This window comes from Elgaria multicarinata, chromosome 6 (assembly GCF_023053635.1).
Source record: "Elgaria multicarinata webbii isolate HBS135686 ecotype San Diego chromosome 6, rElgMul1.1.pri, whole genome shotgun sequence".
Classification (NCBI taxonomy): Eukaryota; Metazoa; Chordata; class Lepidosauria; order Squamata; family Anguidae; genus Elgaria; species Elgaria multicarinata.
Window position 1 is genome coordinate 35,424,377 of NC_086176.1, and position 23,483 is coordinate 35,447,859.

Here is a 23,483-nt window from a genome sequence, read left to right on the forward strand (position 1 = left end):
AAAAATTGGCAGAGTGAACCAAGTGCTTACTCTTCTTGAAGAACTGAAAGTGGCTTTCAGTGAACTCCACAGACTGTGTGCCATAGCCATTACTATACCTCCAACAAATACTGGATGTAAATGAACATTTTCATCTCTGCAGCAAATTAAGACATACCTGAGGAGCAGTATGGGTGATGAACGTCTAAGTAATATTGCTATACTGGCAATTGAAAAGAAACTGTCATAAGCCCTGGTCCTTGAAACTGTTGTCAATCATTTTGCAGGCATGCATAAGAATCAGTGCATTCCACTTCTTTAGCTCTACATACGTCTCCATTCCCTCTCAGTGAGTGACAATCTAATCAGTCGGTGATGGCTATAATTCAGGTACACAACAACATACATTGGGTTTCCTAGGTGTACAGGGCCCAAGTGTCTCAGTTTGCTCTTACTTTCCTTACACTGGAGTCTACTTTCCTGGTTCTGCCTGCACTGGTTGAAAAGTAACTGTTTTCTAAAGAAAGTGTTTTGTCTGTTTAATCTGTATGTCAAAGAAATGCTTATGTACTGACTATCTTGTTTGAAAGCCTTTTTCCTTGCTGCGATTTGAATTTAGCTAATACATGCTATATTAAGAAAAACTAAACTAATCAATATATGATTTATTTCAGAATATATTGTTAGGATGGCAGTTATAGCGTGAGATATACCGTTATTTTCCTTCAGAGACCTTAACATATGGGCACAGCCCGCCCACCTAGAAATATATTTTGCCCCTGCTGTCCCCCCCCCCAATTTTTTTTCTAGTGCTGCCACTATTTACAACAACCAGCATTTCCAAGTCAGCATGGAACTGAATTGTAGGACTTTTTCAGCCTGAATGTGTATAGAATTGCACCCTCAGAAGTGTAACGTGGCCGCATGCAAGCCAATGGAGCACAAGGCTTCTGCATGCAATTGAGCGCTGCATTTAGGTTGGGAGGTGGGAATCTGAAGGTGCATTTTAAGTATACTTTATATAGTATGAATGATTTGGGGAAGCCAGCTTCAGCTAGGGTGACCATATGAAAAGGAGTACAGGGCTCCTGTATCTTTAACAATTACATTGAAAAGGGAATTTCAGCAGGTGTCATTTGTATATGTGGGGAACCTGGTGAAATTCCCTCTTCATCACACCAGTTAAAGCTGCAGGTGCCCTGCCCTGCCCTCTTTTAAATCTGGGTACTCTACTATAGCTCCTGCACCTTTAACTGTTGTGATATAGAGGGAATTTCACCAGCTTCTCCATATATATATAAATGACACCTGCTGAAATTTCCTTTTCTATGCAACTGTTAAAGATACAGGAACCCTGTCCTCCTTTTCATATGGTCAGCCTAGCTTCAGCCCCACTTCTTGACCTGCAATCTAAACTATGAACTACATCGCAGGGCTCAGGCCAGTGGAGGTTCCGATTTCGGTGGGAGTGCAAATCCAGAACCAACTAGAACCCTAAAAGAGCTATCCAAAGGTGTTGAACTAGTCCCCAAAATAGGTGCAGCGCCTCGGATAGCTCCATTAGAGTCCTGGCTAGTTTTGACTGAAAATCAGAGTGGATTCACAGCTCCATTGAAATCAGACCATCCAGTGTCTCAGTTACAGCTTTTACAGTTATCGCTTTGGGGATAAGAGATCGTATTGGCATTGGCATTCCTTCAGAACATTTCAATTTGAAAAAGCAGGAACTCCTGTCTTTCCTATTATTTTTTGTTGGGGTGTGGGAAAACACACGTCTTCGCGGAAATCCTGGTTTCGTGTTTTTGTTTCTTTTCATTATCGTCAATGGAAAGCTCCCACTTCCGCCCCTGGTGGTGGAAAAAGGAATCCCTCTAAACAAAAGAAACAGAACGGAGCCTCTACAAACCATATCCATCTTGACTCTACCTTTTTATATCTCTATGACGACTCTAGTGGACAGAGTTCTAGCGTAGCGGGCCGCGGTGCATGGCGGGACAGGAAGCTGACTTTCCCACCGGCAGATGGACTGCCGGCGACGTAAAGCTTTTACGCGGGTTTTGATTAGTCGATGCGCCCCTCCCTCTATTATGACGTCTTCCCTGCCCTTCTATTTCTGTTTTGGCGGTTTAAGCGAAATGGCGGTGCGTGTGGCGGCGACAGCATTAATAGAAGCTGCATCAAGAAGGACGTGAGAGGAGCGGCAGAGGGGAGCGTTATACGGCGGTGGCGAAAGGCGGACTGAGAGGGACGCAGACACTGGGGCGTATCCGCTCGCCGTTTAGTCGGTCCGCTGCTCGTGGGTTTTTTTGAGCTGCTCCGGTTACGCTGCGGAGATGAGCGCGCAGCGTCCGCCTCCTGCCTGGGAGAAAGAGCATCTCTGGCTCTACCTCCTGGCGCTGGACTTCGATCCCACGGGAGCCGCCGCCGCGGGGAAAATTTCCACCCACCTCCTTCTGGGCGTGTGAGTAAGAGAGAGGCGTGGCCGCTTCGTGGACAGGGTTCCCGCTCTGACAATTCCTTAAAAAAAACAATAGTGATTTAACGAATGTATTAATATTTTTATTAATTTATTTCCCGCACCTTCAACTCCCTAAGAGGTGGAAGCTTTTTTGATAGGATTCGTGGGGTGGATGCCGCAGGGAACTATTCTGTTACTAAGTCATTTTGTCTGTGGGGCGGTCGCTCCCTTCGTAAAAGTCAGTGCTGATATACCATGAACGCTTTTGTGAAAGGAACAGGTGAAATGCTTCCCCTTGCTCCATTTCTTTAATCAGAACTGCTGTTGTAAACATGGGGGTGGGGACTGTTGTACAGGTGTGTCTAATGGCCAAAAGGACTGCTTAAAATTGAGTAAATGTGCCAGAGGCATCCTAGTACAGCCCTCTGTCAGGAAAATACAGGTGATATATTGCCATGGGAATTAAAATTAGCCAGTTGCTTCTTTATGTACGATAATATGGAGATATGAGGATGGTTATGTTAGCTGCCTTGGGTCCCTTCTGAGAGGAAAAAAGGTGGGATATAAATGTAATAAATAAATAAATGGGACATTTGGGAGAATGTGCTGATCAGAGAAGGGGGCAGTTTTTCTTTCCCCCCTCCCCTTGCCTTAGTGTGAGGTAATCTAGTTGTCTGTGTGTTTAGAATGAAGCTGCAGCTTGAGTCAGATAGTGGGAAAGACAACTGAATTTTGTGGGTATGTAAGCTACTTGTATTTTGGATTGCTGGCTGTATCCATAGAAATTTGATGTGGGAACTGTGGGCTTTGGCTGTCAGAATATTTAAGCTGAACTTCCACCAATGCTCAACCTGCATATTTGTAGATAAATGCAAATATTACAAAATGCCAATAAGCCTACATTGACCTCCTTCCAAATGAAACTAAACCTAATTAAACGCTGTGCCCCTGGAGCTTCTCAAAGCTTGGAGAAGTGTGATGCATGTACACGTTACGAATTTCTACTTCTCACGATGCTGTTACAGGGCTCTTAGGTGGAAAAGGAGGCAGTTGTGATGGGTTCCCTTGTGTTGTGCTTGGATTCTGAATTTCTTTTACAGTGACATTTATGAACTGCCCAGAGAGCTTTGGCTATTGGGTGGTATAAAAATGTAATAAATAAATAAATAATTTCATAGCTACTCTTCCCATCTTTTTTTAACAGGAACATGTTCGATAAACCAAACAAAGATGCATTTCATATTGTTGCATGGTTCTTGTTTTCAAAATTGGACCCATCACGTTGTAATGAGATATTCAGGTGAGTGTCATCTTTCTCTGCTAACACTAAACAATTTTTATTACATGGGTCTTTCGAAAGGGTTTTTTAAAATTTATTTACTGACATAACACAACTTTTGGCTGGTCTTGCTAGCAAAGCCAAAAGTTGTGGTTGCAAGGACCTGGGTTGGTCTTGCACATCAGTGTTCTGCTACTTGGAAATAAGTTGCAAGATCTTCACTGAGAATTGTTCCCAGAAAAATGTGTATAAGATTGCAACTTAATACAAGGAATAGGTGCAGCAGACTTTTAAAACAAAAGATAGGTATACTAAAAACTTGTTTTCCTGGTACATCAAGTTCCTGCTTGAACAAAAAATGTCACAACTAGTTTATGGAACCATGACAGGGAGTTCTGTAATGTGTTACTTGGATTCTAGATGCTGTCTCCGGTGTCTTGACTAGTTGTGCCTCTTTTTCTGATGGGACATGAAGAAAAGTCCCTCCAACAGATATTAAAGAGTGGGCAGCCTCATATGGGATGAGGGACTGACTTGGGCACAAGCCATTCAGTGCTTTAAAGGTTATGACCAGCACCTTGAATTGTGTTTGCAAATGGTCTAGAAATCAGTGCAGCTGTTGTAAAATAGGTATCATGTGTGTCTCAGGGCAAGCACCCACCAAAATTCTTAATACTGCATTTTGGACGAGCTGAAGTTTCTGGAGACTTCAAAGGCACATTGCACCAGTGTGCTATCATTTAGTACTATCAAAACCTGCCTCAAAATGCACTACAACTGTAACTATATGTCAGTCTAACATGTGTGAAGCACTTTTGAGGTTATTTACAGTAAAGACGCAATAACTTGCTAGTACAGATGCACTCAGACAACACCAAGAACTTTTGTATTGCTAGATTTTGAGGAGGATATGTCTGTTTCCTGAAATGTTCGTTGAAATTCTCTTCTTTCCTTTCCCTGGGAATGGAAAGATTTTGTTTTCCTCCCACAGATAAAAAGGCAGATTCTGAATTCAGGAAGCAATGTTATGAATGGCTGAGAAGAATTTCAGTAAGTATTTGTAAGAATGAAAGGTGTCCACATGTTTGTCCCTTATATGTTGATGTATGCCTGTGCTTTGGTGGTTATGAAAATTACTTTCATTGTTTGTGCTCTGACCTTCTTGACAGTGAGGGAGAGAATTTTCTGCTCATAGATTGTTCTGTCTGTACCTTTTTACCTTCCCAAGCTATTAGACAGCTAGTAAAAACACATGTAATTTAAGATGACAGTAGAAGAGCATTCAGAAGAAACACATTGAGGAGAGCCAGAAAACAGTGAAGGAGAGAAGAGTCTCCCCTCTCTTATATGTTTGGTCCCTTAACTTGGTTATTTACTCAAAGAGTGGAGTGGCTGCCCACCAGCCCAAAAGTAGCTGGTCAATAAAACTTGTTGTCATCCAGGATCAGAAAATTAGTATTTATTTATTTATTTATTACATTTTTATACCGCCCAATAGCCGAAGCTCTCTGGGCGGTTCACAAAAATTAAAACTACAATAAAACAACCAACAGGTTAAAAGCACAATTACAAAATACAGTATAAAAAGCACAACCAGGATAAAACCGCACAGCAAAATTGATATAAGATTAAAATACAGAGTTAAAACAGTAAGATTTAAATTTAGGTTAAAATTAAGTGTTAAAATATTGAGAGAATAAAAAGGTCTTCAGCTGGCGACGAAAGCAGTACAGTGTAGGCGCCAGGCAGACCTCTCTGGGGAGCTCATTCCACAACCGGGGTGCCACAGCAGAGAAAGGCCTGGTTCAGACATGCTAAACCACGCTGCTTAACCACAAAATGGTTAAGGGAATGCATTGAGGTTAATGCATTCCCTTAACAATTTTGTGGTTAAGCGGCATGGTTTAGCATATTGTCTGAAGCAGGCCACTGTCTCTTAATACTCTTTTATTTAGTTCTCATTTGGGTCCTTTTAAAATATGGTGTTGAGCATAATCCTCTGCTTGGAATATGTGGGGTTGGCGTTAAAATGCCTATTGCTAGCATGCAGTCATGCTGATTGGGATCCAGCACAACAGAAGCTGTTACTCTAGTGCTAGGCTTTGCCATGGCAAAAAGGTAATGTGGAAGGGCACATCCGTGGCACAGAGGGGAAAGGGTATCATGCCCTGTGGGTACTAGGGTGGCTGCTTCACCTTGTGCAACCCTCAGTTGTGGTAATGCCAGGTATAGCAAGGAGGTCAAAGCTGTTTGGCATTGCTTTGTTTGCCAGTTGTAAGCCTATGCGGCAGGGTCTTGCTATTTACTGTGTAATCTGTACAGCACCATGTACATTGATGGTGCTATATAAATAAATAATAATAATAATAATAATAATAATAATGGGGAATACAAGCAGGCATTACTAAAAATAATCTAAAAGTTTGCTTTTTCAAATGTATTCTTAATCCATTTACTTTCCTAGGATGAATGTGGAAACAACTTTCCTCCAGTTGTTGCATCAGTATTCCTTTCTCCTGGTGGACCTAAGTTCATTCATTTAATGTTCCACTTTGGAAGATATGTCATGATGCATCAGATTAAAGCAGATTCTTCAGGTAAGCCGTAGTGTATGATGCCATTCTTGGGATGTTTTCTCTTCCAGGATGGCACATGCTCTAATTTGGAGGAGTTCATGCTGTTAAGGAATTTTGCCACATAAATGCAGAACCCCTGTAAGTTGTAGTGGATATGAAGACGTGCAGGGGGAGCCCCCACTTTTTTAAAAAAAGGAGTGTGTTTTAGAATGCTTCTAACATTCTGCTGCATGGGAAGATGTGCATGGCTATAGCTTACTTTTCATGCAGAGTAAATTTTCTTGCTCAGTAGAAATGCCCCACATTGTCCTGGTCCTGTGTGGCCTCATGAAGCATCTAGCCTTACTACTAGCTGACAGCTGCCATTCACTGTTTAAAGAATTCTGCTGTCTACTGATGTAAGCAGCAAATTGGCATGGGTCAACCTACAGGAGGATCCCTTTAGCATAACAGTAAGACTCAGATGGTTCATAAGGCAATGCAGGACCAGGACATCATGGGGCAACTTTGCTGGTCCCAGGCACTCCATCCTCCCCATCTGGATTTAAGAAACATTGGGAAAACTTACTCATTTCCTACCAGGTGCTGACATACCTTCTCCAAAAGCCATGAACTCTAGATCTCCAGACCTGAATATGGTAGCTGCAAAATACCGTGTGGCCCAAAACAGATTTTTACAGAATCTACAAAAGGAAGATTTGCTAATTCAAGAACTTCAGAAAAAAGCACAGTAAGTGGAGTTTCTACAGATGAATATAATTCATATATTCTAGATTAATTGGCAAGGCTCTTGTTACAGTTGGATGTCTTGTTTTTATATATTGTCTAGAGAATTGTAGTCATGACAAATTGGAACAATTTGGATAACTCAAACCACCACATATGAGATGATTTTGTCCTGTGCCTATAGAAAAGGCTGGTTTGATGATGAGATGGTCATTGCATTCATACACTTTTCTCAGTAGCCTCCAAGGAATTGCCATCTTAAAGTCGTATGTTACTAAGGTTGCCCCTCTCACCAATAAAACAGCTTTTGTCAATGATATGGGGTTGGGAGTATTATCCCTCCTCCCACATGTAGCTTTCAGAGCGCTCTCAAAAACTACTCTGGAGGGTTGGGCAAACCTCAAGCAGTTTGGGAAGTGCATGGGGGTGAGGATGCAGAGGTGACGAGAGGAGGGGAAAGTCCCATCATGTGAGCAGAAGTCAGTTTATGTGACCTTAAATGTCATCCATAGAAAAAAATTCTTTGATATTTTTAAGCCATTCATGTTTCAGAAAAGAAATGCTTAACTGTCAATAGGTCTTGGGATATCTTGCATTAACAAATCTTTATGAATTGTAACCGTTACTCTTCTGTTTGCAGGTTTTTCAGTAAACGAATAAGAGATTTAACATTTGAAAATGCAAATCTGGACAAACAACTCCAAAAGTAAGTGTATCCTATTAGCTCGTTTGCATTTGTAAATTTCTGTCTAGGTTGCAATTCTGTGCATGTTTACACAGGAAAAAGACCTACAACTCTCAGCATTTCTCAGCCAGTCATGTAAGTTGCAGAATGCTGGGAGTTGTAGGATTTTTTTTGTCTAAACATGCATAGGATTGCACCGTAAGGTCTTTTCCCCCTGATAGTTTTCTTAATGCTTTTGCAGTAGTGTTACATTTGATGGGTATGTCAGGATGTGAAATATGGAAGAAGGAAGCTTAGTGTGTTTATACCTGTGTTTTGTGCTCTGTCATGTCTAATGTCTTCAGTGCATCAAAATACATGAAAACTTTTTGACTGTAGAATATTAATGTCAATAATTTTTACACTTCTTTTGTTTCTCACAGCTTGGGTAGAATGGGAAAAAATGTTAATAACAGCCAAAGTAACACAATAGAGAAAATTGAAAAGGTGAGGATATTTGTCCATATATTTCCAACTAACACAATCTAGCACAATCCCCTACACCCAGCACTGATATTTCAATACATGCATTTTTCTGCTTTCTCAAGATTTCTCTTTTCCCTTTTCCCTTCTCCCTCTTTTCTCCATTATCCCAAAGGTTCGCTGTTTATGGGCATTGGTAATGGAAACACTTAAACTTCTGCAAAAAGAAAGAGAAGTTGTAGATTCAGTTGTTAAAGGTCATGTTGACCAGTATGTATTAGATGGCACGAGTGTAGCTGTCAGTGTTCCGAGGCCTCTACTTGAAAAAGTTGAAAAGGAAATTCACAAAGTAAGTTTTTTACCTGTGCCTCTGTCCAGATACTCAGCTATGCATACAGATTCATTTTCTGACTTGTCCCCTATCACTTGATTTAGTTGTTTGACATGGGTTGTCAAATAAATATTGAGATTAATAATAATCCTTGCAATAGATGTCAAAGAGAGCAACAGAGCCACCAAATCTGCATCCTTTCCCCCCTTAAACCTAAAACCTTAAAAATTAAGAGGGAGTGTCAACCTTCCCACTAAGCAGTGTGTTTGAATCCTTAGAGATAAGAAGCAGTACTTTGTAAAATGTAGATGAGTGTCCTGCCTCATATTAATATACGTTTCCCATAATAGAATTTTTCTTTCTTGGTCCTGCTTAGTAATTCATTATCCTGTGTGACAATCTTCTCCAGCTTGGTGCCTCAGATGGTCATGCTGGCTAGGGATGATGGTAGTTGTAGTCCGCCACATCTGAAGGGCATCGTGTTGTGGAAGGCTGCTGTATGCTAATGAATGTTGATGTGAATTAAGCCCTCATAAGTCCTGAATGGTTAGACAAGGAAGGAGAAAATTTCTGCTGGGCATTATGTGGGGTAATGATCCATGGCACAGGGAAACCAGTGCAGTTGGGGCAAACGTAATGCACATATTGCAACACTTATAACTATAATAACTTACTTGATTGCGGAAAAAGACATAAAGAAGCAGCCATAAATAAAAGGTACAGGCACTTTTGTTATCTCTTAATTGAATATAAATAAACAATGGTATTCAACTCATTTGTTCTATATTCACTATTCTTTTATAATGAGTAATTGTTGAAAGGGGAAATGGGGTCTCATGACAATATTTATGTACTAATTAGTTCTCCTTTGTTTTCAATATCTAAAGCTGCATGTAGGGAACGTATATGAAGCAGGAAAACTAAATATTTTAACAATCATCCATTTACTGAACAACGCCTTGGAAATGCTGATGCATGAGCGTCGGCACATTGACAGGAATGTGCTAAAGCTGGATCTTCAGTACCTTGAAGAAAAGACTAAATTCCAGAAAGAGACGTTATTGGGACTAAAATCAGTGAGGTGAGCTCCGATGTCTGAGGCATATATTTTCTTTTCTGTGGGCTCAGTCTCAATCGAAATGTTCTGTGTGCAGAATTTGACCAGCTAAAGCGTAATAGTCCTGATCATCCAGAGTTTGCCGAACCATTGTCTCCTAAACCAGTAAGTGTGGCTTAAGCAATCCCTACAAACCAGGATCAATTTGTTATCTGTGGCTTAGCAAACCCTAGAAGGTATTTAGTTAAGGTTTCTGGCAGAATGGATTGGGGAGCATGTGGGCACTCAGCTCATTCTTGGTCTGATTGTTGCATCTGAACCTTGTCACATCTGAACCAGGCCACGGCGTGCCCTCCTCCTACATAGTTTGATGGATGGATTAGTCTTAAACATACAAAGTTCCATAGCACCCGTGCTGAGACATACTGTAACCAGGAATTATACCCTACTCATGTCATTAACCTGCACTTGGTGCTCTTTAAATGCCTGTTGGTAATGGAAACCATTCCTGCCTTTCAGATCTCTATTAGCAGATTTGGTTTTCTTGGGCATCTGTACAACTTCAGATTTTTGTAGGTGAAGCATGCATGTGTGGTTTGCAATTTCTTTTTGTTTACTATAGTTACAGATTACAACTAAATCATAGCTAGGACATAAGGAAAAACACTTTTGACAGCTACTGTATATTTATAATGAAAGGCATACATTTGAAGTAACTGGTAAACTCATTTCTTTGTGAAATCTCAGTTTGCTTAAATAAAATCTTTGAACATCAACAAGTAAATACCTTGGATGTTAACCTTTTTACAGACAAAAATTGAAATCTGAGGATCATGTATCAATAAGCCAATCAATTGCTGAAAAACAACAAGAATGGGATTTGAAGTGGGAAAACTATCTTGGCCAGTCACCTTTTCATTTAATTAAAGATCCAAACCCTGTAAGTATCTGGAGAGAAGAGACGGAGATAGAATGGCTTGTATTGAACAAGAAGAAATGTGTGTATTTCAAAAGGTTTTTAATCCAATGTTAGTCTGACTTAAGTCCCATTCATTTTATTGGGTCTACTCTAAGTAGGATTAATATTAGGTACGACTCAATGTGTTTGCAGTATATAATTGAAACGAATTGGCCTATAACAATTCCACTCTTTCTCACATTGCTAATTTGTTAAGTTAAACACTGTTCTTAGTTCTTATACTAGTAGAACCCTTAATTTTTAAAATCTTTAATGCTATCTATTTAACCACTTTAAACAATCAAGCCCCCTTATTATAAATTTGTGCTATTAATCTTAAAATATTATTCAAATCTTTATTCCATCTGGTAACTTGTATCTGATACCTTGTATATTATTATTATTATTATTATTATTATTATTATTATTATTATTATTATTATTATTTATTTATTTATTTATATAGCACCATCAATGTACATGTATACTAAAATGTAAAAATGTTTTAGACTTGGAATCTTTTAAACTGGTTATAAAATGTTCATATTTTGTATGAAAATAAGTGCTTAAATAGCAATGATCTTAATAACTTTCAAGGCTAAAAACATCCTTAAACATTGATTTTTTTCCTCCACACTAAGGCACTTGACTTATTACCAGCTATGTCTCCCATTTCTTTTACTCCTGCTACTGAGGAAACTTATAAAAACAGTGTCTTTTGCCAGTATCCTGCATCAATTCTAGGTAAGCCTTAGGAGCACTTTTTCCAGTAATTCTTTGGGTATCAGAGGTCATCAGCTGCCTCTCTGACTTGGATCAATACCACCTCATGGGCAGTAGCTGTAGTAATAAATTACTGAGTGCCTTGCTTCCGTAGCCACTTGTCAGAAATGACAGGTTGTGATATCTTGGCTGATTACCCCTTTTTTAAAATGGAAGTTGTATGTAAACCGAAATGGATAATTTGAAAAAATCAACAGTGCTCTATTTAAGCAACTTTTACATACTAGCAGTTTGTAAGTGACTGATAAAACATGATCAAGAATACCTAATAAAATCGTTTTTAAATACTTTAGCCTTTGCCCTAAGCCTGTGAAAAGTTAGATTTCAAACCAGGCATTGGGAGCCAGTCTGTATTAAAAATTGATTATAGTATGTCGCAAAAAATTAAATGGGTCCCTTAAAATAACCTCGTTTAAAAATACATTCATTTGTAAAGCAAATATGTTAAAGCAGGGATGGGGAATCTCTTGTCCTTGGGTTGGATACAGTCTACAAGAGTTCCCTCATCTAGCCTGCCAGCTTCTGTGCTGGCTTATCTCTGGAGGTAGGGGACTTTTCCTCCTTCCCATGCTGCAAATAGGCTTTTAAGGAGGGTTACTGTTCCCTACACCTTTGAAAAATTGGTCCTCCCCAGCTGCAGTGAGGCTTTTTAGAAGCCTCCATTGGTGCTAACATTGGGGGCTTTTTAAAAGCCTCACAGCAATGGGGGAAGGGTAGTGTGAATGAATGAAAACTGAGCAAATAGGTTGGCGCTGCATGCCAGCAGTGGAATGGACCTACCCATTATAGGCATATAGTTTCCTGTTTTTCCAAACTGGGAAGCTATTGCAGAACAAGCTAGTATACTAAACCATTGTCTGAAGTTGGCTTAACATCCTGGCTCGTTCTGAAGCTGTTTACCATCGTTTCCTGTTTGGGATGAAAATGAATAATGCATTTATTTATTATTTCATTTATTCATAACATATGTATATTCCGTATCTAAATGACATTCTGGAGCAGCGAACATAAGAGGTAAAATAAGTAATAGAAGACTTCCTGGTTTGTGACTTTCTGCCTTTGCATGAGTCTGCATGTGCAGTCAAAAAGCTTTAGGCTTTATTTATGCAGTTTGAATCATTAGTGTTGTTCTGTACTAAATAAAGCAGTACATACTTTCTTCAGAAGTATTAGTTAAACAGGAGGCTAAATCTTGATTCTCTTTTTTTAAAAAAAAATGTGTTTCAGACTTTACCAAAAAGAATCTTAAAACAAACAAATTTGAAAGAACTGGTAAAGTATCGGGAAGTCAAAATAGTTCAACTGTGGTCGTCGCAGAGAGGTATGCTTTAATATGTCCGTGTCTGTGTGTGTGTGTGTGTGGCTTAATTCGAACAACATGTTAGTGGTTTTAGAACTCCACGGTGGAGATTTTACACCACTGTTGAGAAACGTGTTGTCTGGCGGGAAAACTCCTCACAATGGTGGAGTTTTTTTTTTTTTAAAAAAAAAAAACACTCCACGCAGAATATCCACACAGTGCAGAGGAGAGTTCCTGCATAACCATTTCATTGAGTTGACTTTTCCCACTGGCTACAGAGTTCCCTGGCAAGAGCGGCGAAAGGAGCGAGTGCCACTTTAGGACAGCCGCCAGGATTGATTTTTTGCAGCAATGGCTGATGAGATACCATCGGGAGGACCGGGGAGGAGAGAGGGCAGAGGAACTGTCAATCAAACATCGTGATAGATTTTACTCAACTCCATGGTAGCCCACTGTCGCACAACAGTGGTTAGAACATGTTGTGTGGGGAGTACCCCCTAAAAACTCAACCGTTGAGTGGAGTTTTCACACTGCATTGATTAACATGTCCAAACTGAGCCTGTGTACGGACAAGAATGAGGTGTTGCTACACATTTCAGGGTCTCATATTTAGACTTCTGTTCTCATGATCATTAATGAAAATGTAACTAAAAACATTAGAACTTTAACTTTTGATGTAAATCTAGATTTGAGCTCAAAACCTCTTTAGCATATCTTGACAATTAGGAAGTGGCTTCCCTATGCCATTCTCACCATTTCCTTGGCTCTCCTTGGGGGCAGCAGCAGAGATGAATCTTTTTGCTTAGCTTCCCCTCTAGTGGGAAGCTGATCTCAAGGAGGGGATTGCCCTTGCTTCTGCTCTTTTCAGATGTGGGAAGCCTCTCTGGGCAATGCCATTCTATCAACTTGGATTGTGCATGGTGTTCACTAAAGTCCTTGCACTTAGTCTTTTGAGCTACACATTCAGCTAACTTTACAAAGATCAGTATTGAGTCGGCTATAGACGTGGCTTATCTTGCTCCAATAGTCAAAAAGGACTAGAAGTAGTTACTTGTAAGCTTAAATTATTGTTAGTACATGATTCTAATAGGAGAAAATTTACTGGTATAAAAATTAATTTTGATATCTTTTGCAGAAAATAGTACCAGCTCTTAAAGTGGCCTTAATCATGAACTGAAAATGTGTGACTTGATGTTTTGTCTAGTGATTTTATGCAGCCTGTTTTAAAAATACTTTATGAAACATATACTGAAGCACATTTTGTTTATGTGTTTAGACATCTGGGAGGCTGATACTCAAATAGAGAAAAGCAATGCTCTAGTTGTCGCAAGCGCTCCCTATAATAAAATTGCCTTTTGATGACCGGGACGAGTTGAGGGAAATCGTAACGGACAGATACGGGGCGCACAACTTTCAGTAGCTGAACAAAAAAGTGCATTGCTTTATCTAGTATACATCTAGTAACGTTTACTACTTTTTCTAGGATTGTTATGTCCTCTTCTGATCTTGCTACAGAATCTGTAAACAGGATAATTTCTGAACAGGTAAACCATTAGTAGCTTACGAATTTTTGAAGAAAAGTTGAAGAGTGTACAGAAAGTTATTGAATAGTTATAAATACACATGGAGCAATGGAAATGTATTAATGTGTAAAATTTCAAAAAGCATATTTTATATTTTGTTGAGTGCTTAGTAGTAATGGAGACATTCAGTTATGTGGCTTTCTAAAAACCATTTATTTGTGGTTTTAAAATTCAGTTGTTGTCTTTCTAAGCCATTAGGAACTGATGAAACCTGTTACAGACCAAAAAAGTTCTGTGCATGATCTGAATGGGAAGTCAATGACAGTTGCTTGTAATGTAACCTACCATTTATACTTTAAAACTGGACGTAATGCAATATGGCCTAGATGCCACTGCGTCATAAAATCTCTTATCTGCTTAGGAATACCAGTTGATTGAAACCTTACAATAGTGGCAGGCCAAATCTTCTTACTTTGGAATAGAATATCAATAAGATTTGAGTAGCCGTGGGGATGTTGGTAGTAGTGATTAAATCTGCCACTATGACAGGTTATTTAATATGACGCTCTACATCTGTAAACCCATCCTTGAGCATATGCATAAATGTTGTGTTTTTTTTCCAGAGATCCAAAGCTGAAACTCCCAAAAGGACAATAGAGCAGTCTTTTCCAAATTTAAAATACAAAGGGAGAAATTCTAGACTAGTAGAAACTGAGAAGAAAAGACAAGCTGATACTTTAAGAACACCATCTTCAGTTAAAAGAGAAGATCCTCTTAAGAAAGCACAAGAACAACTGGCAGAAGAGGTAAGGAACATTTTAATGTCATTCATTCACTAAGATTAACACTAGAAAGTGGCCACAATTAGAAATTTGCCACCACTTGAGTTTTTTGGTTCACTATGTTCATTCAGTAAGTATAAAATCTTTTAAGTTGCCAAAATCAAGAATATAATGCACAATATTGAATCCAGCAGTTTATAGGCGATGCAAATCAACCTTAATTTTTAACTTGTATTCTTCCTCACCTGCCTTTTTTTTTTAAAAAAAAAGATTCTGAGGCTTTGGGCAGGTTCTAAGATCAGCCTCTATACTAGAGGATTGAAAGATAGCCAATGTAGCACCAATTTTTTAAAAGGCATCTAATGGATCTAGGCAATTTCAGTCCGGTTAGCTTAACTTTTGTTCTGGGTAAATTGAAAGCGTTATTGAAGATAAAATTAGTAAGTATATAGAAGGACGAGCCTTGCTGAAAAAGAATCAACATGGCTTTTGCAAAGTTAGGTACTGTCTCACTAACTTTTTAGAGTTGTTTGAGAGTGTCATTAAACAATGTCCAGTAGACATTGTTTACTTGGACTTCCAAAAGGCTTTTGACAAAGTCCCTCACCAAAGACTCCTGCACAAACTTAGCTGTCATGGAATAAGAGGTGAGGTCCTTTTATGGAGCTGTAACTGGTTAAAGAACAGAGAGCAAAGTGCTGAAATAAATAATAAATTATCCCAATGGAGGGATGTAAATAGTGGGGTCCCACAGGAATCTGTATTAATATCAGTGTTTTTCAACTTGTTCATAAATGATCTGGAATTTCGAGTGAACAGTAAAATGGCCAAGTTTGCTGATAACATAAAATTATTTAGGTTGGTTAACACAAAAAGAATTTGTGAAGAGCTCCGAAAGGATCTTTTCAAACTGGGAAAATGGGCAATAAAAAGGCAATGTGATTCAACGTAAGCAAATGTAAAGTAATGCAATTTGGGGCAAAAATCCCAACTTCAAGTATAACACGAGGGGATCTGAGCTAGTGGTGACTAACCAAGAAAGAGATCTTGGGATTCTGAGGGAGAGTTTGATAAAAATGTCGGCCCAGTGTGCAGCTGCTGTAAAAAAGGCAAGCTCCATGTTAGGCGTAATTAGGAAAGGAATTGAGAATAAAAGTGCCAAAATCATACTGCCCTTATTTGAATTTATAGCGCGACCACACTTAGAATACTGTATACCGTTCTGGTCGCCACACCGAACAAAAAATATTGTAGTTGTCTCTTTTGAGTTTTATACCCATTGGGTTGGATGCAGCATTGACGTTGCAGAGGGAGAGGACACATAAGTTCTGTTACACCTGTGGTATCCTTCGGTTGGCAAAAAGTTGATGCTGGATCCAACGCAGTATATTTTGACTTCAAGACCCTAACTGCACCATGCCAGCTCTTATCAAGATTGTTACCCTTCTAATGTAGAACTTTTAGCAGGTGACAAAAAACTAGTACTTACCCTAGGTAGTTTCAGTACTGAGATGTAGTACATCTTCTAAGTAGAGATGTACAGATTTTGTTAAATACGTTTCGTCTCCGTGCTGAGGATTGTCCGGTGTCTTTCATACTGTTGTGTGCTCATTGACTTTTTTTGGGTTTTTTATAAGGAGTGTACACTGATTTTGTTCCCATTTGCAAATGCGCAGTTGTGCAAAACTTCCCCAAAAGATAAAACACAGTCCACTGAATCCATGCAACTCGGAAATAGCTGGTCCACCATGGAATCCAGAGGTTCCAAACTAATTAGAATCCGTTGTGGATTTCTCTGACATTCCTACTCCTAAGGCTAGTTACTGGTATATTTTGTATTTTTGGCCCGACTGCTTTTGCCTTTGGCCACGCCCACCACTGGAATGCATCCTCCTGAGAGTTTTTCTGAGAGTGAATTAGACCTCCTGAGTTGAAAGAGGTTCCTAACCCCTACCCTAAGTGATCTATACTTTGATGTTGAATTTTTTAATAATTCTCCTCTTAAATAAGTTCTCAGAAAATCTTTTTTAAAATAATAATCCTAGAGTATGTTAGAACTCTTTTAATTCTTGCTCGCATTTGCCCTTGCAGGTAGCAGATGTAGTAGTATCCAATTCACCTCAGAACACTGGAGGAAAAGGAAACCATTTGGATGACCTGATTGGCACCTTAATCTCAGATCCTTTCTTAGCGAGGAAGCAGATTCCACGGACTCCAGAAAATCTAAGTTAGTATTTTTAGTATGCTATCCTTTAATTATATGTACCTAGAGATTCTGCCAAGCCAGGGTTGGTACAAAGTTAAGCTTTCATGGTTGTCTGATGCAGGAATGTTTCAAGAAGTGTGTTTTGCTCTGGGCCAGGTGGAAAGGGCACTACGCTTGGTCTTTAGCCAAATAGTACAATGCTTTGGGCAGCTGTGATCCTTCTTTTCTTGAGTCTTAACAACTGCCAGATGGAAAGCTTTTTCACTGGTACTCCAGTGTTGAGCAGCAATGGCAGTTGATGCCCTTAGGCACCCTGACAAAAGAAGCTGCTATATACATTCCTACATCTGATCATTTTTCTTCAAAGGGTCAGGATTTGACAAGCAGAAGCTGTCCTAGTGACACTCACTGGCCCTGGAGGCTCCTGGTTTGAACTGACTCAATGAGGATCTGGTCTTCTGCTTGTGACTGGAGAGGTTCCATCTGACAACTCAGATGCTGAGTAGAGTCAAATTGGCTTCATCTAGTCTGGAGAGGAGTCTGATGACTTCTGTGTTGCCCCCTCAGGAGCAATCTACCACAGAGTAATTCCATCTGAAAAGGAACACTGGCTGTCAGGTTTCAGTTGAGAGCAAAATGAGATGATTGCAAGGGTTCTCTCAAGTACGCCTGCAGAAAGGCCCCAATATTTGATAATAGCAAGTGGCAGCACTAGTTCTAAGCTGCAAAAGTCAAAGGTCTATTCCAGATCAACCTTTTAATACCCGATAATTTCTAAAAGGGATAGTTCTTGTCAACCTTTAACTGTGCACGTCTCAAGGACTGTGTGCACTCTGGTTTATTGTACAGAACAAGACTATTGTATTAGGCCATACATTTCACAACCTGAGAATTCCCCACCCGCTTTTTTAAAAATACATTTCTTGCCATTATGACTGCAAGAACCAGCTTGATATTGTGTGGACGCCTGGAAAAATCTCAAATTTGGAGGAAGAGGGAAGATTTTCCAATGGTCAAAGGGTAGGGCTTCAGCAGGTCTCCTTTCTGCTTCAGATGACCATGTGGACACCATTCCTCCAAGGAGGTCATATTTAAGTAACTGGTGGCATTTTTATGCAATATTGGTGGGCTGTGGAAGGAGGCTATGGAACTAGTATTCTCTGTACTAACTAGTTTCAAAGGTAGCACAATAATTTAATTGCACTGGTAATGTATGCAGGGTGGGGGGTGGGGAAGGAAACAGACGGGCTGGAACACAATGTTACAGTGAAATTTCTTTAAATTCAATTTTAGTTACTGAAATTAGAAGCTCATGGAAAAATGCTATTCAGGTTGAAGAATCCTCAAGTGCAGAATTGCATCATACTGAAGCATCCAAAGATGTACCACAGGATACAGTCCCTGCATTTAGAAACCAAATAGATTTAAGTATGGCGTGCTTTATGTCTTCATGCAACTCTGATACAGCAGAATCTCCATTACTGGAAGTGCCATCTCCATGTCACTATCAGCAGGCGGTTATCAGTCCTAGTGGACTGCCAACTCACCAAACGGCTGTTGGGCCACTAGATTATCCATTTTGCAAGGAAGGACTAACAAATACTGTTCCAGACATAAGTGTAGCAGTTCATCCAGAGCTAAACCTCACGACTATAAATAACAGGGTGAGTGAGCTGGATCATGGTCCTGGGGACAGTATTGCAGCAGAAGCTTTGTCGCCTTATGCAGGTCAGAATTCGTCAATGCGTACAACTCTGTCATGGGATGCTTCTCAGATGGTAAGTGGCATTAGTACTGATAGCCATGAAGTTATCCAACTGGGCATACTTCAAGAAACTTTCCCAGAGGAAGCGGGAGCCATAAGTCTTGATAGTTCTATTGGTTTAGAGCCGGATGAAATAAGAGAAGAGAACTCCACAGACAGCAAAGCTTTGCCAGGTTATATGGCAGGAAATGAGCGCAAGTTGGACTTACAATCTATTCGAAGCCGATATGAAGCTCTGAAAAAGACTTTGCTTGAAAACTCATCTTCTAGAAAGCAAATTCCAAGGTGCAGGTCAGAGTTTAGTCTCACACCAGTGAGCCTGGAATCTAATGATGTGCTTAGTCCTTTGGGGAAACGATATGCATTGGATGCAGAACTTGTCCAGCCACCATCACACATGACTCTTCTTGAAAGAAAGACCCCTGTTTCTCCTCTAGTTGCATTTTCTCCAATACAAGTGAGAGGGAGGTCGGGCGTACAGGATCGAGGAGACATATTTAAGAAACTGAATGGTTAGTACGTATTTGATCATGCAGATAGAAATGTTTGCTTTTCTGTGTATGGATATGTGTTTGCTGGGCGTTCCTCTTTTCCAGTGTGTGACTTCAAGCACATTTTTTTATCTTGAGTAGAGTTGAGGTAGAAGCTAGGGAGTGCAAGTAAACTGCTGGAACAGTCTTGTACAGCATTAAACAGCTTGCATTTTTTCTGTATTCATTGCATTTTAAGCACAGGTAATGTGCACTAATAGATATGTGAAGGAGCAAGTAGATAGACAAAATGACTTGTGTACACAGGCCAAAGCACCGCACAAATGCTTTTATGCATGCAAAGCAGTTTCTGGTTTGTTTGTTTTTTCTCTACTCCCCCCACAAACCTCATTGCAAACTGCTCTTTAAACTTTGGGGATTTTCCATATGATTACTTGTGCAAGAATAGTGATTTCTCCCTGTTGAAGTCTGTTGCTGGGTGTGAGACATATTTTCTAGATCATTGCCCTATTCTTATCTTTATATAATCTTCTAATAGCAAGGGAATTGATAAAAGAACTCCTCTTTCTACTTGAAGTTTTTTTTAAAAAATTGAATGATGATTGCTTTGGAATAGATTTTTCACCCAATGTCCTTTTTTTAGGAATGATCAAAAAAGAAATACATGATTTTTAATGGTATGTGTTTTCCTCCCCAGAAAAATAGTGTGAAGCTGAATTCAAAAGAATCTTCACCTGCAAAGATTTGTAAAGATGAAGCCATTCCATGCTTACATAGTAATGATGCACTGACTTTGGATAAAACACTCTTACATAAATTTGAGAGAAGTGTTTTTTGCAAATCTTACACTTATTTAATTGAGATGTTGATGTTTACTAATTCTAATCATGACTGTACTTTTGTTGCACAGTCTTGTTGTTGAATTCTCTTTTATTCTATTGATCAAGAAGGGCTGATAAATTTAGGCCATTTTAAACTAGTCACAAATATGGAATTCTAAGTATTAAAAAGACTACAGCAATATAAAACAAGGAATCTTCATTAAGTGTCCTTCCTTAACAGATAGTAGCACATTTTTTGCAGATTTTGAAAGATAAATCTTGCTCTTAACTTTTTAGTATGCCTTTATAATTAAGTGTTCTTCAAAGTAATTGGCTAAGCCAATTACCTATACATATCTGTTTCCTCCCATGTAGAAATCTAGGGAGGTTTGAGAATAGTCTTAATTACTGTTAATTACTTCATTACTTTTTTTCTCTTGATACACTTCACCTATGTTGATCTCATGTCTCTGCTATAATTTCTACCAGCCATCTGTACTCTTAGTGTAGAAGTTACACATGCATGGGATTCCAACATCCATAGGGTGAAGCTATGAAGATCACAGGGATTCACTTTTCTACTCTTAGTTTGTCTGCCTTAAACTAGATATATAATTGCCCATCATCAACATTTAAGAACTAGTGTCAGAAATGGGGACCTTGTGACATCAGGATTCATTTGCCTAAATGTAACATGGCGAAATAGAAAATGAGTTTAATTCTAATAACTAATGTATTTTCTTAAAAGTAATGTTTGTACTAAAATATGTATTGTTCCGTTTTTTTAAAAAAACTGATTACCATAATAAACTTCCCTCACTGAAATCTTCTGATTTAAGTTGTTTCCCCCCTAACTGTCTTTTAAGGAATTAAGTGTAACTTAATCAAATCTATGAAAGAGACCCAATTTGTACGTTACACCCGTTCACTTATTTTCTCCCTTTCTTCAGCTTATGGGGAATGCTCTGTTCATAGGGCAGTATTCAAGTGGGCCATTATCTAAGCGGGCGTCACCACCAAATCCATTCCACAAGCAGCACACACCACTTGTGTAATGGCGATTTAGCACTTTTCTGGAATGGGGAGGTCGACAGTGCTTGCGTAAGAGAGCTCCACTGACCAGTCGTGATCCAGAAATGAGTGTTTCTGCTTGTTTCGGTGATTCCTAAGGGAAGTTCTAATACTTCATGCACCGGATGAAGTAGACAGTGTCCATGAAATCTTGTGCCAGCATAAATGTGATAGACTTTAAGGTGCCACAAGACTTGTTTGTTCCTGCATCATCCTCAGACTCACTGGAATCTTGAACTATTCCATTTTTAAAAATGTATGTTCTAGCCCTCATTAGTGCCCAAAATGTGATAGGACTAGAACTGAAGAAGCCGGTAATAGGAGTTTGTTTTTCATGTGTGTTTATTGCCATACTTTTGACATTTGTACATCAAGCTTTTCATGGGAGTGATTCCTCTACATGTGAGGCTAAAAATAAAAATATTAAGTAACTTTCCCAACTGTGTTAGCTATAGGATTTTCTTTGTAGGTATGCAAACTGTGTTTCTAGTATGGCTCCCCTCCTTTATGACTTTCCCACAACCGGAATAGCCTAATAACTTCCAAATCTAAATTAAGCAAGCTGTAGACTTGCTCAATTATAAATTATAATTTATATATAAATTATCATAAATTATCTTTTAATTTTGGGGATGGGTATTGTGTTACGGCCTCCTTTTGGCAGTGTTGCTGCCTGCAGGGTCCAGGTCCACCCTGGTGACCTCACAAAGGATCTCCAAGTGACTGCCCCAAGAGGTTATTATGAGTCCCTTGCCTTTTGCAGAGCAGGCTGGGGTTAGCATAGGCTAGAGCAGCAGCAGTAAGTTTAGGGGAGGAAGAGAAGCTGTGCTACTCCAGAAAAGTTTACTAGCTGGGATGTGCAGAATACTTGCTTCCACTGCCACCTGCAGTAGTGAGATCAGAAAGAGCTAGCCTACAGCTTCTGTCAGAAGAAACGACTGCAGCCATCCTATCCCGCCATCATGTCTTCCTCAGTGATTTCACGTCTCTCACAATCTGGCAAATGCATATGTGAGATCTGCAACTGTGGGTATGTATATGCTGGCTTACACAATCATATTTCATAAGACGCCCACAATCATTGGCAGTCACTGTTTAGTGTTAAATGGCTTTCATGGCATCATTGCCATGAACAGAGCCAATCTTTCTTCATGGTCTCTGCTCTAAGTTGTGGCACCAGAACTTTATGCATGAATTGATTGTTACGGAAAGTGCTGCTGGTCATCGATTACATATACGCAGAAATATGCATCTGTATACGAGTACTTGACTCTGAAAATGCAAGAAGGAGCTTTTATGCTATGATAGATGTAGTTGCAGAATTAGCTCAAAAACATGGACAAAGCTCAAGCATAGAGAATATATGCTTTATTGGACCAGTAAATCTTACAATAAATGAGTTAGATTAGATCCTTAGCCTTGGGCGAGCTCCTTAGTCTCTGGGATTCCTACTTGCAGGGATAGCAAGAAAAGAAGGAGGTGGGGAGTTGCAGCTTGCCAAATAAGGAGTGAGGAGGAGGGTGCTCAGGCAATGGTAGAGTGATATTTGGAGGCCTAACACAATGGGGAACATGCGAGTTTCAACAGCTCAGAGTTGGCCATGTGAAGGACAGAATGGACAGTTTCCAAACTTAAAATAGAAAGAAAGAGCAGGTATATGCTAGTTTCAGATGAGGGGAAGAGCAAATGGTTTCACTTCCAATTACTTAGAATTTTGGAGAAGGCAATAGCTACTCTATCTCCTACAGATTTCTGGCCACAATTTTACAGTGGTTTAGAAAGCAGTGGTCTTTCCCATGCAAACCTGGTTGGTTTCAATACTGCCTCTGTATTAGTTGCTCCTGGCTCACATGCTGGAACATAGTTTCTGTAGTCTCTGCACAGGCTGCAATGCACATGGAACTGCATTGTTTGAAAGAGTCCTTTTGGGAATGGATTTCGTAGCACTACAAAATGCTGTGACCCTTTCGGCAAACTTCCAGTGACTTATGCATTAGAGCCCTTTAGACAATCCAGTTACATGTAGGTCCCACCAGGATGTAATGATCAAGCAATTGTATAGTAAGAACCATCTAGATTTAGTATCTGCAGGAGGCTATTTCCATTTCTTTCCAGTGTCTGGAACTCATTAAACTTGGATTGATTGCTGGAGAAAATGTTGGGGGAAGCTCCAGGACAGATATGGGGGGCTGCACAGGGCCATAGTGGGGAGAAGAGGGGAGGAAAGTGT

The 23,483-nt window shown here is 39.6% G+C and overlaps 1 protein-coding gene and 1 non-coding gene across 2 annotated transcripts; both read left to right on the top strand.

Annotated features, from left to right (window-relative positions):
* Positions 1–2,120: 2,120 nt before the first annotated feature.
* HAUS6 (HAUS augmin like complex subunit 6) lies at positions 2,121–20,990 on the top strand. The gene is made up of 17 exons (XM_063129226.1): positions 2,121–2,440; positions 3,642–3,737; positions 4,688–4,766; positions 6,181–6,313; positions 6,875–7,022; positions 7,659–7,724; positions 8,126–8,189; positions 8,341–8,514; positions 9,384–9,577; positions 10,364–10,493; positions 11,153–11,255; positions 12,522–12,615; positions 14,078–14,138; positions 14,741–14,923; positions 16,991–17,126; positions 18,399–19,382; positions 20,059–20,990. The coding sequence occupies exons 1-17, from the start codon at positions 2,313–2,315 to the stop codon at positions 20,064–20,066; spliced, it is 2,781 nt and encodes a 926-aa protein (XP_062985296.1). The 5' UTR covers positions 2,121–2,312; the 3' UTR covers positions 20,067–20,990.
* Positions 13,876–14,006, top strand: LOC134400991 (small Cajal body-specific RNA 8). Its single transcript, XR_010025623.1, has one exon. It is a non-coding gene; the product is annotated as a small Cajal body-specific RNA 8 (non-coding RNA).
* Positions 20,991–23,483: the final 2,493 nt, after the last annotated feature.

What these genes read in the sequence shown, in the direction of transcription:
- HAUS6 (XM_063129226.1), top strand. Translation starts at nt 2,313, where the DNA reads ATGAGCGCGCAGCGTCCGCCTCCTGCCTGGGAGAAAGAGCATCTCTGG. An exon ending in AATGGCTGAGAAGAATTTCA is followed by an intron (nt 4,767 to 6,180) that starts GTAAGTATTTGT and finishes TTACTTTCCTAG; the next exon opens with GATGAATGTGGAAACAACTT. An exon ending in GATTAAAGCAGATTCTTCAG is followed by an intron (nt 6,314 to 6,874) that starts GTAAGCCGTAGT and finishes ATTTCCTACCAG; the next exon opens with GTGCTGACATACCTTCTCCA.